The sequence below is a fragment of the Pseudocercospora fijiensis genome (genome assembly GCF_000340215.1).
Source record: "Pseudocercospora fijiensis CIRAD86 unplaced genomic scaffold MYCFIscaffold_3, whole genome shotgun sequence".
Classification (NCBI taxonomy): Eukaryota; Fungi; Ascomycota; class Dothideomycetes; order Mycosphaerellales; family Mycosphaerellaceae; genus Pseudocercospora; species Pseudocercospora fijiensis.
In genome coordinates this window covers 1854272-1872523 of record NW_006921534.1, presented here as the reverse complement: position 1 = coordinate 1872523, position 18252 = coordinate 1854272, and the positions used below count along the sequence as shown (strand labels likewise).

Sequence of the window (18252 nt, the reverse complement as noted above, 5' to 3'; positions counted from 1 at the left end):
TGATCTTTGCTAACGTAGATTAGACCTACTAGTAGAGCGCGCTATCTCCTCGTCGAATTTACAGGAAGGGCGACAACGGTAATAGAGGTACGTATCCTCGATGCTGCAATAAGACTCTAATTAGGCGTCGTATAGTAAATTAAAGTGTAATAAGGGCGTTACGTATAAGAATCAAAGTGTGATTACGCGTCACGTATAAGAATCAAAGTGTAATTACGCGTTACGTGCAGAATCAAGTTCTAGTAGTAGCGTCACGTATAGAATCAAATTCTAATTAGAGCGCCAAGTGTAAATCAAGGCCTAGCGCGAGTATTACGCGCAAAATCAAAATATAATAAGGCGTTACGCGTAGAATCAAAGTATAACAAGGCGTTATATATAGAAGCAACAAGGCGTTACGTATAGAATCAAAGCATAACGAGGCGTTACGCGTACAATTAAAGTATAATCAAGTTCTATATATTACGTCGTGTATAGAACCAATCTCTAGTAGTAGCGTCTCGCTTATATAGAATCAAACTCTAATAAGGGCGCCTCGTCTAATAAAAGGGATTACGGCGTGGCTAAAGTTTGTAGTATAATAACCCGATTGACAGGGTGTATGTCGGGCATAAGCATCACTATCGGCAAGAGTGATCTTCGTCTAAGTTGACATCGTCTTGTTCGACATAGGAATCCTTATCTTAGTGGATATGCGAATCCTTATCCGAGTTCTGCTAGATATCTTCGTCTTGATCGACGTGTGAGTCCTCGTCCTAGTGTTGGACAGTCTTAACCGACGAGGAGAGTTTGTAATATCGTTCGGGCATATATGCTTCTAATAGTATGCCGCTGTATACAAAGGGAAACCAAGCCTCCGTGGCCCAGACTGTGGCTGAGACAAGATAGCCTAGCCTTGTATTCGCGCTTCGCCCTGCCTAATATAGAAGACGCCGTCAAATTCCATTACCGCTCCACTTTGAGCTTCGAAGCCCTTAGAGGCAACATAGTCGGCAGAGCAGGCGTTAACGTAGTCGAGTAGGCAAGCCTCGATAAGAAGAGATAGGGTCTAAGGGCACGTGAAATTTCTTTTGACTGCTTTGAGCCGTCGACTCCTCTGAATGCGTGTGCTTAGCTAAGAAGAGCTTCGTCATTCCGAAATGTCGGTCAGAACCGCTATAGAGCAAAGAAAACATACCCGTACCTCGAAAGATCTCCCCGTTAAGGAACTTATTCGATTAAACTATAGCATATATGCATACACCGTCCTCGAGCTAGTTTGAGCCTTTAACTTCGACAGACGCGTATGCTCTATTAGGAAGAGCTTCACATTCTAGAATGCTAATAGCATCGAAACACAGCAGCGAAGGACAATGTTCTACGTTACGCGGCTAGTATAGTAAATAGTAGAGTTCATCGAGCAAGGTAATAGCGATAAAGAGGAAGTAGAGTTGAGTTTGAAGACGTAATATATAACGCGACCCGAGCGGCCCGAGGAGCGCAAAAGCCCTAGCTAGAACCAAGAATACGCAGTCGTGCGACGGGCTACGCTATATAGTATCTACTCAGCCCTTAGTTATACCAATCAATTCTGTCTCTATCCCTATCGGTACTATACTACGACGCACGTGCTTATATATCTTAGTTGCAATTCCCGTACTCTTGTTTAGCTCGACTTCTTCGAAAGCTATACCAAATCCATACGTGCTCTTAAGAAACAACTTAAGCTCGTTTTCTAGCTCTGCGCTATATGCCTAAACCTAACGTCTATGAATGTCCTTAAACGGTAGCCTATGTAACACCTCCGCCTCGTCTTTATTAGAAGCCTTCGAGAGCGACGACGCCTGTTTTTTTTTTTATAAGCATTGTCCTACGACTGATAGTGTAAAGCACTTACCTTTCCCGTAATCTTTGTCGATATAGTCTTCTACTTGCCGCCGACGTTGCCTCCGCGATTATCTACCTTTCGCTTTAGTAGTAGAGCTCTATATTCGGATGATTCCCTCTTCCGCTTGCCGCCGACATTGCTACCGCGATTATTTAGTTTTCGGTTTGATAGCGGAGCGCTATGTTTAGGTAATTCTCCCTTCCGCTTGCTTGTATCTTAAAAGAAATTATCTTCCGATATGTGTATATAGCCCTCCGGGAGGTGTGCATACTTAAGCTCTTCTTTTCGGCCGGTAATCTGCTAGCGTCGCGTAGTCGTAGACTTATAAGGGATTAGTACAGGCGGACGTAGAGTGTCTAGAGGATTTAGGCGATTCTATATAGTAGCTCGAGTGCCTCGCGTGCCTTTAGTTAACGGATTGTTTAACTCCTTTACGCGGCGACGAGCGTCTATAGCACGCCTAGGGTAACGTTCTTCGCGGGCGTATATATCGTTATTATCGTCGTTATCGTCGTCGGTAGCAGGAATGTTATCTTTACTACCTTAATGCCGTCTAGTCTCGTTATCCTCCTTATCCTCCTCGTCCTCTTTAGATTCCTTATCCTCCTCGTTCTCTTTATCCTCCCTATCCTCGTGCTCGCTTTTATACTATATTAGGCGAAAGTATAGATGTAGGTAGCGTAGGAGAGAGTTATGCTAACAACGTCGTTAGTTAGCATCCACATCGGCGAAACAATATCCTAAAACCTCCTAGCAGTACGAAAGCACGAGTACTCCGGATAGCGTAGGACGTCCGGATATGTCGATGTTACTAGTACCGCTTCCGACAACGTGAGACACTCTTCTTCTCCTTCTATATCCTATGTAACTATACCGGTACGGTATAGGGCAGTAGAGCCCCTAAAATGTAGGACCCTCGATATCTTATATAATGCGTAGGCGGATGCAGAACTAGATATCCAATTAAGGTCTAATTAAAGTTGAGGCCCGTATCGGTTGTCTCGGCGAGGAGTAAGGCTTAGTAGATACAGAGGCAGATGCTAAATTAAGGTCTAATTAAGGTTAAGGCCCGCGTCGGTCGTATCGGCGAGGAGTAAGGCTTAGTAGATACAGAGGCAGATACTTAATTAAGGTCTGATTAAGGTTAAGGCCCGCGTCGGTCGTTACGGCGAGGAGTAAGGCTTAGTAGATATAGAGCTAGATGTTCAATTAAGGTCTAATTAAGGTTGAGGCCCGCGTCGGTCGTTACGGTAGAGAGCAACAGTCTTTAGGGTCGCTTAGGATTATATAGAACATACCTCTTTCTCAAATAAGTCGAGCTATGCCTTTATACGAGCTTTAGCATTCTTTTTCGTAGGCTTATTACGCGGTAGGCGTAGGATATTATCTCTTTCGAACCTCGACTATAGTCCGTCTCTGTACGCTTAATATAGCTTGTTGCGGTGTTCTTGTACGTTCTTTTTCTTCTTCTTGTTGCGTTGCTTCTGTCTCTCTTAGTAGCTAGGCGCTAGTTATGCCGGTGTTTTAGTAGAAGTAAGGAGGGCAGCTATATACGTTAATCCGGCCGCGAGCGCGTTACTAATTGATCTGTATGCTATCTTAGTTGTAGTAGAAGGGTACGAATAGAGACAAAGTAGGCATACTTTTTTTTTTGTTGTTTGGTTTTTTTTTTTGTAGCCGAAATAAGCTTCGCGCTATCCCTATCTGCACGCCCTATATATCGCGGGGCGCGTATCGCGCGCGTTACCCTACTATATGTAATTCTCACTTTGCTATTATATAATCTCTTTACTATAAACATTCGCGTATCGCACTTTTATTATAGCTACGGTCGTAGCGCTAAACGACGGCGCATTCGCAGAATACAAATAGGACCTAAACTATAAGCATACCTTCGACACCTTCTTCTCAAACTACAAACGCCTATAGCAACAGATTAAGGATGCCTATATAGAGGAAAGCCGAACAAGAGGAATATTCGATATAGAGAAGACTCCGGTAACGAAGCAGCTATAGAGTGGAATCCGAGACGAGGTCGCGGCGTATATTACCGGACAATTCTACTCCGTAGTAGAGCCTATTATGCGGCACTATAGTAAATTCGAAGAGGCAGACTGCGTTAAGATAATTTATAGGTTTATTCCGTACTTGTAGTTACAAAGCAAGCACTCCTAGAACTAGATAGCGACTCGTAGAAATTAGAAAGGCGACGTCGACTCCCCTAACTCCGCTAGGCGATTAGATGCGCGCGTTACTCGTAGCGATCGTAAGGTCTCTGCTATTTCTATGCCGATTGTAACCCTACCTAGCGTCGCAAACTCCTAGCATAATACGGTTATACCGCCTACGACTAAAGGCCTTTACTTCAATAGCGAAAGCGCTAACCGTTTGAAGAAGCCTATTTTTCCTTTAGATATCAAAGACCGGCGTCCTCCCGCCTCGGAAATGTTATTACTTAACGCGGATACCGAAGGCCTTCACTTCAATAGCGAAAGCGCTAACTATTAGAAGAAGGCTATTTTTTTTCTAGACAGCATCTCGGAAATGTTATTACTTTACGCGGATACCGAAGCTAGGGCGAGGTCACCTCTACGCGACCGTAGCACACCTAAGGTCCCTATATAGTTTACGACTTTACTACTACGGGATACGCTCGACAACGACAGATAGAAGCTTCGTATGTCCGACAACTTTAGAGATATGTATAGTCTGAGATAGCGCTAATTAGCCGACCGTCTAGAGATTCCTGTTTATAATCCATCGCGCGAGCGGCATACCTTTCCGCTAGCATTATCTAGTGTAGATAACGAGGAGGATAAAGAGGATAGCGACGAGCAAGAATTAACATTCCCCGATCGCCGCCCTTTTAACGAATATACGTCTATTAAAGTGTTCGCTACTTCTTAGCTTACGGAGCGCACGAAAGAGCAAATAGGGCCTAATGTTTCCCGTAATGCTCTGAATCCCGACTCCTTTATAATAAGCCTCGCAACACTCTTGCCTCTAGGAGGTCGTTTCAAAGGCGCTATAGCCTTAGACCTTACTAAACTCAAGACTAAGGCTTTAAAGAGAATTGCGTTTAATGCCTAGACTAATACACTAATCTAGTACGACCCTCGCGATAGTAGGTTATCCACAATCTTAGATAACGAAGACCTTTAGTCCGCAGTGTCTTACCTCTACCACAATCTGCCGATCTCTATCTATAGAACGGTAACACTCTAGGCCTTGCAGAATGAATCGGCAAGGAGATCCGAGATAGAGAACGAGGTTACGATTAGAAGTTAGAAAATCGTAACTAGCGCTCCCGCGCCTTAGGCATCGAAGGTTACGATTCGCCGTAAGCGCAAGTCGGGAGACAAGCTGATATAGCTATATAAGAAGTAGGAGGCTATACGCCGGTCTTTGTTCCGTTATACCTTACCCGAGCGTATAGCTTAGTGGCCGTATATTAGAAGAGAAGAATCTTAAGCTTTCGAAGAGCATAGGACGCGTAGCGAGTTTGATTAGACTTTAATTAGCGAACTTAGTAATACGGAACAAGAGCCTAGAGCTTTAGAAGAGCATAGGACGCGTAACGAGTTTGATCAGACTTTAATTAACGAACTTAGTAATGCGGAACAAGAGCCTAGAGTTTTAGAAGAGTATACATCGGACATAGACGTTGATTAGCCTTTAATTAACTAACCGGGCAATGCAGGCTAAGAGCCTAAAGCTTTAGAAGAGCACGGAATAAACATAGAGGTTAATTAGACTTTGATTAGCGAGCTAGGCAATACGGAACAAGAGCCTAGAGTTTTAGGAGAGTATATATCGGATATAGACGTTAATCCGCCTTTAATTAACGAATTTAGCAATGCAGGACAAGAGCCCGGAGCTTCAGAAGAGCATGGAATAGATATAGAGGATAGCTCTGGTCCGACGTCCTTACTAGTGCCTAAGCGTAGGCACTTACGTCTGCCCTCCCGATTAATGTTAGCTACTACCGGCATAGAAGATAAGCCGGTAGACTTATTAGAGGAAGAGGAGTTCAGACAAGCGTCTAAGAGTAAAGAGGATGCCGAATTTCTTAATTTTAGAAATAGCGGCGTCGAGGACATAGAAGATAAGGATTTTCACGCGAGTTTCGCTAATCGATCGAAGGAAAAACTCACCTACGCGGATGAAAAGTACCTCTAGCTAATAGCCGACTTTTTAGGCTATAAGGTAAATAACCTTAAGGATCCGCGATTTAAGGTGCTACTCTAGGCATTCAAGCCTACCTACTAGCCTAGAATCTCGCAGCTCTAGGTTATTGCAGCTCGGTATTTGCTAGAGGCCTGGGATTATCTGAATGGTTTCTTTTGTAGCGACTTTATGTCCGGAGGCAAATCGATTATTGCCTACTTCCTTATAGTTTTGAATCGACGCTAATATAAGAAGCATAAGGCTATCTAGAGATAGAGGAACAAGATCGATACGCGCGAAGATCTCGATAGCAAGGAGCCCGAAGAGATCATCGAGGCCCTTATAGCATTATCGGAACTTGCGCATTAGCTAGCCGGTCTTCCAAATTACCCGAAGTATAAGTTATGCCCCGGAGGTCGACTAGAGGACGGCCTAGGTTACCCGTACTGCCTAGGAAGCATAGCGGAGCGCTGGACTGTTTTAGAAGGCATTTAAGAAGTAGTACTTCTATGTAAAGGTCTCTCTAGTACGAACTTTATAAATAAGTTCCCGATAGCTGTCGATCTAGAAAAAGCCGACTTAGAGATGATTCTCTATAACGAGCGCTACCTCCGAGAGCATAAGAGGTAGGCGGAGAAGCACGGTCTTACGCATAATTAGCATAAGAAGTGGACCTTTAATAAAGCTCGCGACAGGCTTAGAATGTTCAATAGATACCTAAAAGACTAGTCTAGGTATAAAGAGCATACAGAGTTCTAGTATACAGACCTACCCCTAGGTCTTTACAAATACGTCCTCTTTACTAATAGCTATAGTAAGACGCTTAGTACCGCGCTCGAGGGTTTAAGTTATTCCCGAGCGTAGATCGACGTGCGAAAGCACGTCGCGAATAAACTAAAGACTAACGAGTTTCTAATAAAAAACAATAAGACGGTTAAGACAAAGAAGTATAATACGATGCGAACTCTTATCCTAGTATACTTCGTCGCGGTAGACGAGATTTACTAGAACTACTAAACAGACACTGCCCTTATAAGGCACTTAGAGCGACTGAACACATATATACTCGGCAATACAGAGTTCTAGGCGTTTTCAGGCACATTCTACGACAGTGGTATATATGTATTAGTTAGCCTACTTAAGATTCTGCAGCAGTTTTCGGAACGCGATAAGGATAGCAATATCGACGAGGAGAGAAGCTAGAATTCCTATCTAACTCTAAAGAACCTCGCTATCGAAGCATTCGATAAGCGCGTAAAGAGTCTAGTAGTACTAAGGAAGAGTAGCAGAGGCAAGGAACTAGATAAAGAGGCAGATAAGCTTTTAAGGGACCTTAAGTAAGTAATGATTCGGAGAGATTTTTCTACGAAGTGGTTCAATAGAGCGCTCCTTATAAACCTGCCCGATAAGAATAAGCTAAAAGAAGGCTAGCTATCCCCCTTAACGCTAAAACACCGCGAGTAGATTAATACGCGCGAGGCGGATAAGATATCGAAGTTGCTACTCTCGAAAGCTAAGGATAGTAAACACTAATACTTTCGGGAGTTAACTATGCTACGCGTCTTTACTCTACTCCTATCTCTTCTAGACGACAAATTTCATATAGAGTTCTCACTTGCTATACTGAATCTTGCGTCTGTAACAAAGAAGTCTCAGATTCTAGAGGATGCCGGACACTACGTAACGCAAGAAAATGCCGAAGGAAAGTCGGTAAAGGTTCTTATCAGTTACAAAGAGGAAGACTAGCGATTTCGATTCACCGTAGACTAAGCGGAGATGCTAGGCTTATTTAATAACAGAAAAGACAACCCGATTATTAAGCATCTCGATAAATTGGTCGCCGGCAGCGAGAGATATAAGGCTTTAAAGGCATTAATTCTAGACAAGCAAAAAGCCGATCCCGAAACTGTCGGCAAAAAGGGTATAGCCTTCGGTTCCTCTCTACTAATTATGAAAATCTTCACCCTTAAAGCTTAGAAAGATAGATTGCTAGTTGTCTTCCTTAGAGCTAGCGATAATTCCCTACAGAAATTGGTTGACGACTTCTAGTAAGATCAATTCAGTAGCCTAGCGTAGATCTTTTCTACTACGCCTATCTGTAGTACCGGCATTAATCTGTACGAGGGCAGTATAGTCGTGTTCGTCGACCCTATATAGATAATCAACGAGGTGATCTAAGCCGTTTCTCGCTTCTTCCGCGAAGTACGTGCTAGAAACGAGAAGAAATAGATAGTTTAGGTAGTAAAGATGCACGACCTAGACCTAACGTACGAGTACAACATCCGCTATAAGGTCGAATTCATCGCCAAGTTCACTCAAAAGCTTAGTATATCTATAGATGCTAGGCAGGCTAAGAGATTACCGAAGAGGAAGGCTGTTACACGTTAGCCTAGTCTATTTTATAGTAATAACGATGATTCCTAGTTGTAATAGCTTAGCGGATTAAGAGAAGCTGCCGAAGGAGGCGATAGGAGCTTAATGCATGTATACCTTAATTACAGTTTGATTAGAGACACCGTAAGTAAGAGGGGCGGGCGAAGCGGGCGATAGGAGCTTGATATATGCATACTTTAATTACAGTTTAATTAGAGATACCGTAAGCAAGAGGGGCGGGCGAAGCGGGCGATAGGAGCTCGATATATACATACTTTAATTACAGTTTAATTAGAGACACCGTAAGTAAGAGGGGCGGGCGAAGCGGGCGATAGGAGCTTAATACATACATACTTTAATTACAGTTTAATTAGAGATACCGTAAGCAGGAGGAGGTAGCGAAGCAGGCGGTAGGAGCTTAATGCGTATGTACCTTAGTCACAGCTTGATTGTAGATGTAATACGGATAGCTCTCCTACGTACAATAAGAAAGCATAAGTAAAAGAAATCAGAGTCTTAGCGTAACCCGAACAATGCTCCTAGGAGCCTACTTTGGATTCTATCTATAGTATGTATTGATTTTGGCATTCACTTTCGCGTTCTTGGTATTCCGCTATATCGGACGTAGTTGTACTACGCTTCTGCCTAGGCCTAGTCCGGCGAACGCCTAGTCCGCAACTAAGCTAATCGAAAAACCTATCGCAGTACACACGCTACTAGTACTACGCGGATGGCCGTATCCTAGAGTACTATCCGCACACTTGCCGAAGAGGTAATAGCAGAGGACATGTAATTAGAAACGCGTTCGGCGAAGCGACTCGACCTCTCCCGCGATAGCGGGCAAATGAAATCGATTAACGAGGTGCATATAGAACTCGCAGCCCGGGCATTTCGAAGTTAGAGGATCGAAGACTACTATTAAGGGTAGCGGTAGAAAGTGGCATTGCATGTATTACGGAAACGGAAGGAGCAGTTAGGGGTTAGCTAACTATTACGCTATTCAATATGTCGCGCTATGCGCTCGGAGGACTATAGAACTTGCTGCAGTGTAGCTGCACTATAATTAGTATAGAATTAGCTTCTTAGCGGTTTCCTACCTCTCTACTAAAATAATACTTTACCTATACTTCGTCGTCGCTATTTCTATAGTATATACCTCTCGAAGGTATTATTAATAGCGCGTTTGCTAGACTATTAGCTTAATAAGATTAAGCGCCTCTTCGACGAGAGCGAGTTATCTAATATTGCTATCTCCGAGCTACTAAATATCGCTAGGCGTAGTATCGATAAGATCTATAATAATTATCGCCTATTTAGTATATTCTATATTAAAGACCTCGCGAGGTTAGGTCGTCTACGGTCGCTATTACTAATCTTTAAGAATATAAGTATCGCTAAGCGCGTATAGTCGCAATTTAACTAACCTACCCTATTTATATAGCGTATCTTCGAATTCCTTAACGACTAACTATATATCTATTAAAATAAGGTAGTATAGTATCTATACGACGAATACGACGTTATTATTAGCTAACCGACGGTATCGCGAGTTTTAAAGAGGCATAGGTAGACGAGAAAGAAGGCGATACGGTTTGCGGTAGAATAGAACTAGGACCTTTAAGATAACTTTAAAATAAGGCAAATAGATATACTAGCGTAGAAGGTAGTATATATTAACGAGAGCGCGTCTAATAAGCGTACTAGATAGCAGAAATATAGATACGGTCCTATTAACTGCCCTATTTTTAAGGAAGGGTCGGCGGTAAGGTTAAAGTAATAGAGTATCTTACCTACTATCTCGGTTAATAGCTATCTCGACGGTACGATTATTTACTAAGGCTCTATAACCGCGGAGATCTTTAAGGCGTAGTTATAGCATATAGTACTGCCTTAAATAGAGCCTAGTATAGTCCTTATTATAGACAACGCGTTAATCTACCGTACTTAGCGTATAAAGGATATAGTCGCGGCGGCTAGAGTCTACCTTCGATACCTACCTATATATTCGCTAGACTTCAACCCTATTAAGTTGTCCTTTAACGTACTTAAGGCATAGGTTAAGAAGTATATTAACGAGGCTAATTGCTTCGTAGACTTCGGCAAATTTATATAGTATGCTATTAACTAACTAGACACTTAAACAATAGTAGGATCGTAGTTCTAGCGAGCAGGTTATCGCTAATATTAATAGTTACTCCCTTATAGTCTTACTTATTCTAACGATTGTCTCTAGCTTAGCAATATAGCTTCTTAACTCGTCTATCTCCTATCTTATTCCTTCTATAATAGTACGCGTAGTATTAGCAGCTTGCTCCTTTATTATAGCTTCTGTATGCTATAGATCTAGCAATACTAGCTATAGTAATAAGCTTCTTAACTAAATAGCTAACGATAGTAATACAGTTGTCGGTAATATAGTAGTAGTATCTCGGATAAGGTCCTCTTCGTCTTCTTAACTATCGGCAATCTACGAGGAATTAGCAAAACCTATAAACACACCTAATCGGTATACCTCTAATACGCTACTAGTAGCTATTACGATAAAAGAGCTTGGAATTTGGTAGGTTCTATGCCGTTTCTGTCGCTAGTGTTACCTTAGGTTTATCGAAGGCGGCGTAGTTAGTATATTAATATATTCGTATCGCAATCGCGTATCGATCTAGAGACTATAGCTTCGAAAGCCGGAATCTATACCTACCGATAGGGTACTACTACAACACTACTATAATACGTCTTTATTTCTGCTTCGGTAGGATATAATACTATCGATATCGCTAAGAAACCTCCCGTTGTCTGTTTTAAAAAATATGTATGTCTAGTAAAGATATAGGCTCGCTAATATATTAGAAATTCGCGAATACGAGCGCTTCCTCTATACCGAAACTAGCGAAATTTCGGCTTCCGCTCGGCGTAGGAGCTTAGCGGGTCTGGACTTAAGAAGCTAATTTTAACTATACTAATACGATACTAGCGCAATACTACAACGCATTGCTTTTTATTACTACAAGTACAAAGAGGCGAGACTATATCTATCTAATACTCCTCTAATTTATACTATACAAAAATACGTAGTATTAGTAGACTAAGAAGCGATATTAGTTAAGCTAAATATTAGCTATTAAGCCGCCAACCTATAACCGGAAATCCTCGCTTCTTACTAAAATAGCGCTTCTATAGCGCTTCTACGGCTAATTAACGAACAGACTATCGTCCGACTTATTAATACGAGTAAGTCGCTACTTACGGACTTCCTTACTAATATATTATAAGAAGGGTTATATTAGTAGGTAGATAGGGTAGTAGTAGATTAGTATAGTATTCGATAGAGATCTAGGAGGAGAAGGAGGAAGGCAGGCTAGTTAGCCTAACGCTAAGCGCTAAGCCCTGCCTAAGGCACTAAGACCCTAGCTTTACTCGGCCTAGTTATATACTAATTACATATAGCCTCTTTAGCCCTAATACACGCTTCCCTTCTAAAGGCCGCGCCCTCGTAGCCTATCTATATTCTACCTCTATTGCCGCTAACTTAGCAGATTAACTAAGCTATTTCGCCGCGCTAAATTGAACGCTTAACTATCTAATTATATAACTATATTAAAACTTACCTTCTAATACTAGTATAATATACAACTCTAACTACGCTATCCTCGTATATAATAAAGTAATATATACCTATAAGAATTAAGCGCTATCGACTAATTATAATACAAGCGCGTCTTCCTACTATAATAGATAGCGTACGAGATATTATAGTACTGCCTCCGTTCTAAGTAATGTCGTTTCGAGTTCTTTATGTCTACTCTAAAAGACCTAAAAATGTCCGCTTCCGAGGGTTGTTCTTATTATTACGAGGGCTATTATTACTATCGTAGTTTCGCTAGGCTCTAGCCCTAATTAGCTAGGTTTAGTAGCCTTTAATTGTTAACTAATCTTATCTTATCTTTTTAAAAAACACAGTTCGTCTAGTTTCTATAGGTAAAGGCTATTATAAGTGCAATAGTTAAGGTTCGCCTCGCTTAAAGGGTCGGAAAGATCGAGGAGTAACCTATTATCTATAAGATCGACCCTAGCTAACTTAGCTCTATAGTTTTGCCCTTAGTTAGTCTATTAACCGACCGGTTAACCCTTCGAGCCTCGAGCCCTTCGAATAGCTTAATCCTTTTTTAGCTTAGTTAGTATAGTGCGTTTTAGCCTTAGGCTATAGTGCGGTAAGGTCGTTCTTATAGATATAGGAATAATAGCAAGTAAGGTTAATAATAGTAGCGAGTAGCTAACGTTAACAATAGCGGCGCTAGCCGTCTTAGCGCCAACTTTATCTTACTCCTAATTTCCTTTTCTAACCTAGCAATACACTTAGTAATACTATTACTAATAGGACCGTACGCCGCTCCCCTAATATACTACTAGCACTATTCGCTATACGCGCGCCTTCGCCGACTATACAGGCCTTAGGGCCTCGATAGGATAAAGGAATAGAAGAGGGGGTCTAAATACTAAGAGAGGGGCCTTATAGGGTACGCTAGTAAAGAGGTAGATTCCTTAAAAGAGCAGGCGATTAGTTAATAGTTATAGCGCGCTCGTCGACACTCGGTATACGCTTACTATAGTAGTATAGCCTTGTCTTTACTAACAATTGCTCGCCTCTAATTAGTTAGCTAATAGCACCCTAGGGGTAGCATTAATCCTAGGTCTTTCTAGTAACATTATAGGCCCTTAGCCTTCTTCTTATTCTTTACATTAGTCTAATACTCGTCTAATAACTTAGCTATATCTTCGAACGAGGCTTTAGCTTCCTATAAGTCCTATTTAGGTAAATAGCCTTACTATCTTAGGAGGTACTCCTTCTTGCCTTGCCTAGTCCGATGCTTTAGTATATGCTCTATAGACTATAGCTCTTTATTATTAGCTAGTATCTCTTTATGTTTAGTAGGGGCTTCTTTATTAGGGTTCCCGTAGTAGTAGTATAGTTTAAGAAGGGAGATATAGAAGGTATTATAAATAGTATAGTATAGTAGAAGCTATAACTAGTAGGCCTATACGGAGGAGCCTTTAACTTCTCGAATGCGGAATAGGCTAATATATCTTAGTGCAAGCTTAGGCCTTGTTTTGCTATTAGGTAATAGGTGTTTGCGGATACGGAGGTTCTTAGTACTTAGTATAACTATATCGCCTTGCTTAAAGGTTATTAGCGTATACCGCTTATCGTAGTAGGTCTTTTAGTATTCTTAAGCCTTTATTAACTTCTCGGCTATCTTAGTATAGATTTCCCGTATCTTTTAAACCCTCTCGATAGCCGCTAGTGTTTTAGAGGCTTAACGCGCTTCCCTTTCCTTACGCTCGGCCTCGAGCGATAGGGGGTCCTATAGCATTATAGGGTTGCTATCTATTATAGCGAAATACGGGAAGACCTTAGTAGATAAGTAGATACTATTGTTATATACGAATTCGGCTAGTTATAGGAGGTCTACCTATCTGTTAGGGTCCTCGTTAATATAGCTTCGTAAGTATTGCTATAGGGTAGCATTTTGCCTCTTAGTCTAGCTATCTGTCTATAGATAGAATGCTATAAATAGGCGATGCTTAAGTCTTAGTTGCAGGCATATCTTACTCTAATAATAAGATATAAACGTCGAACCCCGGTCTAAAACTATCCCCTTAGGGGTCCCCTAAAAGCTATAGAAAATATTGTTCTATAGTGCTTTAGCTATATTAATAGCTGTCTAATCCTTCTAAGTAGGGATATAACGAGCCCCCTTAGTAAATCGATCTACTATAATAAGGATAGCGTCGAAGATGTCCTTACTGCCTCTACGCTTAGTAGGCAGAAGGCCTATAACAAAGTCTATTATAAGCTCTATAAATAGTTTCTTTAGAACAGGAAGTAAAGACAACTCGCTAAATAGTAAGTGCTTTAGTGCTTTAACTCGTTAATATACGGCATACGTGTTTACGTAGTCCTTTATATCCCGCTTACTATATAGCTAGTAGTATATACGCAATAGTAGCTTATGCGACCTCTCTATACTATAGTAACCGGTAAGCTTACTATTATAGTGTCGCTTAAGAAGCTCCTATCTAATCGATTGTTTAGCGGGACATAGTATCTACCCTTAAACTTTAAGTAACCCTTGTCGTCGATCGACTAACTATTACTCTTACTAGATCGAGTCTTTTGCCTACTTATAAGCCTATTAATGCGTTTAATAGCAAAGGCGTCCCTCTACTAAGTACGTAACAGCTTATCTATAAACGATTAACTATCCCTAATTATAAGGTTATTTAATAGTACCCTCGCTATCGAACGAGGTACGTACTATATATATCTAGTAGCACTAGTAGCCGGATTAACTATAACCTCTTCGGTAGTACTATCGCTATAGATAGCAATGTCTTTAATCGAGTTATTATAGCTCGAGCGATCTACGTCCTTTCTAACGCGTACTAGAAGAACGATAACTCCGCTATAGTATTTGTTGCCGCCGTAGGGTCCGGAAGTCCGCTTATCCTACGCTTACTTTACTATAAGGTCTATAGCAATCTTGTGCTATAGGGTTAGAAATAATAAATTAATATATTAGGTTTCGCTATTATAATTAGGTCGCCTCGATAGGCTATTAGTAGGGTTACTTACGCCTAGCCGATATAGTATATTAAAATCGAACCTAGCGAGGTAGACGGCCTATCTAGCCTATCGACCTATAACCCTAGTAACTTTTGTAATTCTACGGAGGTTGTTATAGTCTATATAGACCTAAATAGCGTACTAAGCACTATCGAGATAGTAGCGCTAGTGTTTAAAGGCTTCTACGATTGCTAAAAGCTCTTACTCGTAGGTCTCGTAGCGACGCTCTATATCGATTATCTTCCGTAAGAAGAAGGCAATTAGGTACTAGTAGTAGTCCTTGTCCGACTACTGCGATATTATAGCCGATATAGCGAACTGCGAAGCGTTAGTCTTAATACGAATCTGCTTGTTTAGTACGAAATAGTATAGTAGGGGGACTTTAGTAAAGCGTTGCTTTAAACCGTTAAAAGCGGCTTATGCTCTATTAGTCTATTTAAACTCTCTAGTTAGGTTAGCCTTAGTTTTAGTAAGCTTAGTTAGGGGTATTACCGTATTATATCCCGCGAATAGCCTTTAATAAACCGACGGTAGAAATTAGCGAAGCCGAGAAATAACTAAAGCTCCTTAATACTAGTAGAGGTTGGCTATTTAGTAATAGTTTTAACCTAATTAGGGTTAGCCCTTATACTATTAGTTAATACGAGGAAACTAAGGAAGGGTACCTCTTTAGTAGCGAAGGTGCATTTAGAAGGCTTGTAATACAACCTATAGGCTCGTAGGCGGTCGAGGACCTTACGTACTATAGCCTAGTAATCTGCAATATTAGGTAAATAGATATAGACTAGGATATTATCTAGGCAAACAGTCGCAAACTATATAGAGGTAGTCTAATAGGCCTAATAAGGCCCGATTGATATAGGACTAGAATGTTATAGGGGCATTAGCTAGGCTAAATAGTATAACTAAATACTCGAAATAGCTATAGCGGGTACGAAAGGCCGTCTTCTATTTATCGCCCTTGCGAATACAGATGCGGTAATAGGCGTCTTTAATGTCTAATATAGTGTAGAAGTAGGTACTAGAAAGGCGATCGAGGGTCTTATTAATAAGCGGAAGTAGATAGCGGTCCTTAATAGTAATAGTATTAAGTCTACGGTAATTAATATATAGGCGTAGGCTACTATCCTTCTTTAGAACAAACAGGATTAGTGTACTAGTAGGACTGTTGCTATACTGAATTCGACTATTAGCTAGGTTCTTATCTAGATATTTACGTAGTATAGTAAGCTTACGCTTACTAAGGTTGTAGAGGGGTCTAAAAGGAACCTCCTTGCCCTATACAATATTAATCTTATAATCCGTCTCTTTAAATATAGGCAATGTCGATACTAAGTAGTATTTAAACACGTTAATATAGGTCTCTCGAATAGATTCTAGTATACGCTTAAGCTGTTTAGGGTCTATACTATTAGGGGGTATAGGTTTATCGTTATCTCTACTGCGAAGATTAGTAGTCGGATTAGCTAAAGTAGAGGCTAGTATTAAGTTACTAATAAATAGGACCCTAATATCGTTAGGGCACTCGCTAATATTAATATACTTAATTTCTTCTTTCCGAGCGATTCTAAATCGCTACTATTAGCTGCCTAAGTCTATAGCTATAGCGTAGTACTTAAGAACAGGGTTGCTAATAATAGTGTTAAATGGAAGGTTGTCTGTGTCTACTATGTGGATAGTAAAGTCTAGCAAGCGCTTATTGCCGAGGTCGTCTTTTAGAACTATAGGAATATAGTAAGCCCTATAGGTCAAGTGCCGAGCGTTATTAAACTAAGCAAGGGTCAGCAGGTTAGCCCTATTTAGTTGTTAAAGGTCTAATTGCTTAGCTAGGCGATAGTTAATAAGGGCACTAACTAAATTTCCTAGATCTAGTATAACCTTAGCTCTATAGTTAGTTCTATACGTATCCTCTATAAGACAGGTACGTATAATAGCTAGTACAATGTCGATAGTTTTACGCTGTATAAGGCTACTAGTTAGTGCGGCGCTTATTCCTTTTTCGACTAATAGGAAGGCCCGATAGGGGTAGCATTAGCGGCTAAAAGGTGCTTTCGGTACTTAGCGGTAGTACGGTCGATTCGGGCCTAATCCCTAGGTTTGTCGCATTAGCCTAGTAGATAGGTAGTGCTATTACAATTAAAGCATTTCAATCTAGTTAGGAGGTTGCTATAGTTGCTACTACTATTATTAGTCGAGCGGTTAGTATTATAAGGATACGAGCCCCTTCCGCGGCCCCTATTATGGCCTCCTCTATATAGCCGTCGGCTACGGCTTCTTTTACGGTTATTACTATTCCTCCTATTAGTATTGCTGTTCTAGTAGGAGCCTTAGTTTCCTCCGCGGCTACGGTTACTACGGTCAGTACTAGCTAGTCGGATCCTCGATTCTAGTTGTTACTAAAGCTAGACAGCTTATTTAGTTGTTTCTACTTCGACTATAAATTAAATGCGTATAAGATTAGTCTATTTAAACACACGGCGACGGTCTAATTCGAGGATAAGCTCCTACCTAAGTTTTAGGCGTGTTTCGGAGAGCTATACAGAATTAGTCTTAGCTAGAAGGTCGTTCTCGAGGGTCTTTAAATAGGCCTTAAATAAGCGAGCTAACTAATTAGTCTTTTGCTTAGCTCGAAGGTACTAGTCCTAAGTATATTATTGCCTTAGTATAGGGTTTCTAAGAGTATCTAGCATAATAGTTTTATAGGTCTGCTACTAAACAGTAGTCTAATTATTAAGGGAGTCGAAATAGTTATCCTAAGTACGTTTTAGGTCTCTATTAATATATTGCATAGCGTAGACGACTAAGGAATAGTCGTCTAGAAGAGCGCTTAGTGCGTTCTGCCAATTAAGTTCGTAGTTACGGATACAGTCGTCATATTGCTTTCGGCTAGAGCTATTAAACATAGTATAGTCCTTAAGTTTAGCATTCTTCTTTTAGACTAGTAGTAGAGAAGAACTTGTTAGCTTAGTACTAGTTATTAGGGTTTCCTATAGACGGCGAATTTCGAGAAGGTCGTTCCCTAGCTATTGCTCTTAACGTAAGGAAGCGAGCCTGTTTTAAGTAGCCTCGTAGAGTCTCGCTACTAGCTAGGGGCTAAAGGCTAGTTAGCTATATCGGCGATTAACTATATTATTAAGGATGTCGTTAATAGGCAACGATAGGTTACCCCCTTCGACTATAGGTTCTTTAGTAGGCTCTTTAGAAGGCACTTTAGTAGGTACTA

At 40.9% G+C, this 18252-nt stretch overlaps 1 protein-coding gene across 1 annotated transcript; it reads left to right on the top strand.

The window, feature by feature from the left end:
- Window positions 1-601: 601 nt before the first annotated feature.
- Window positions 602-1100, top strand: MYCFIDRAFT_173128 (uncharacterized protein; the record flags this gene model as incomplete). The annotated part of the gene is made up of 6 exons (XM_007926510.1): window positions 602-632; window positions 673-742; window positions 770-787; window positions 844-1003; window positions 1042-1058; window positions 1085-1100. The coding sequence occupies 6 exons, from the start codon at window positions 602-604 to the stop codon at window positions 1098-1100; spliced, it is 312 nt and encodes a 103-aa protein (XP_007924701.1).
- Between the last annotated feature and the right edge of the window lie 17152 nt (window positions 1101-18252).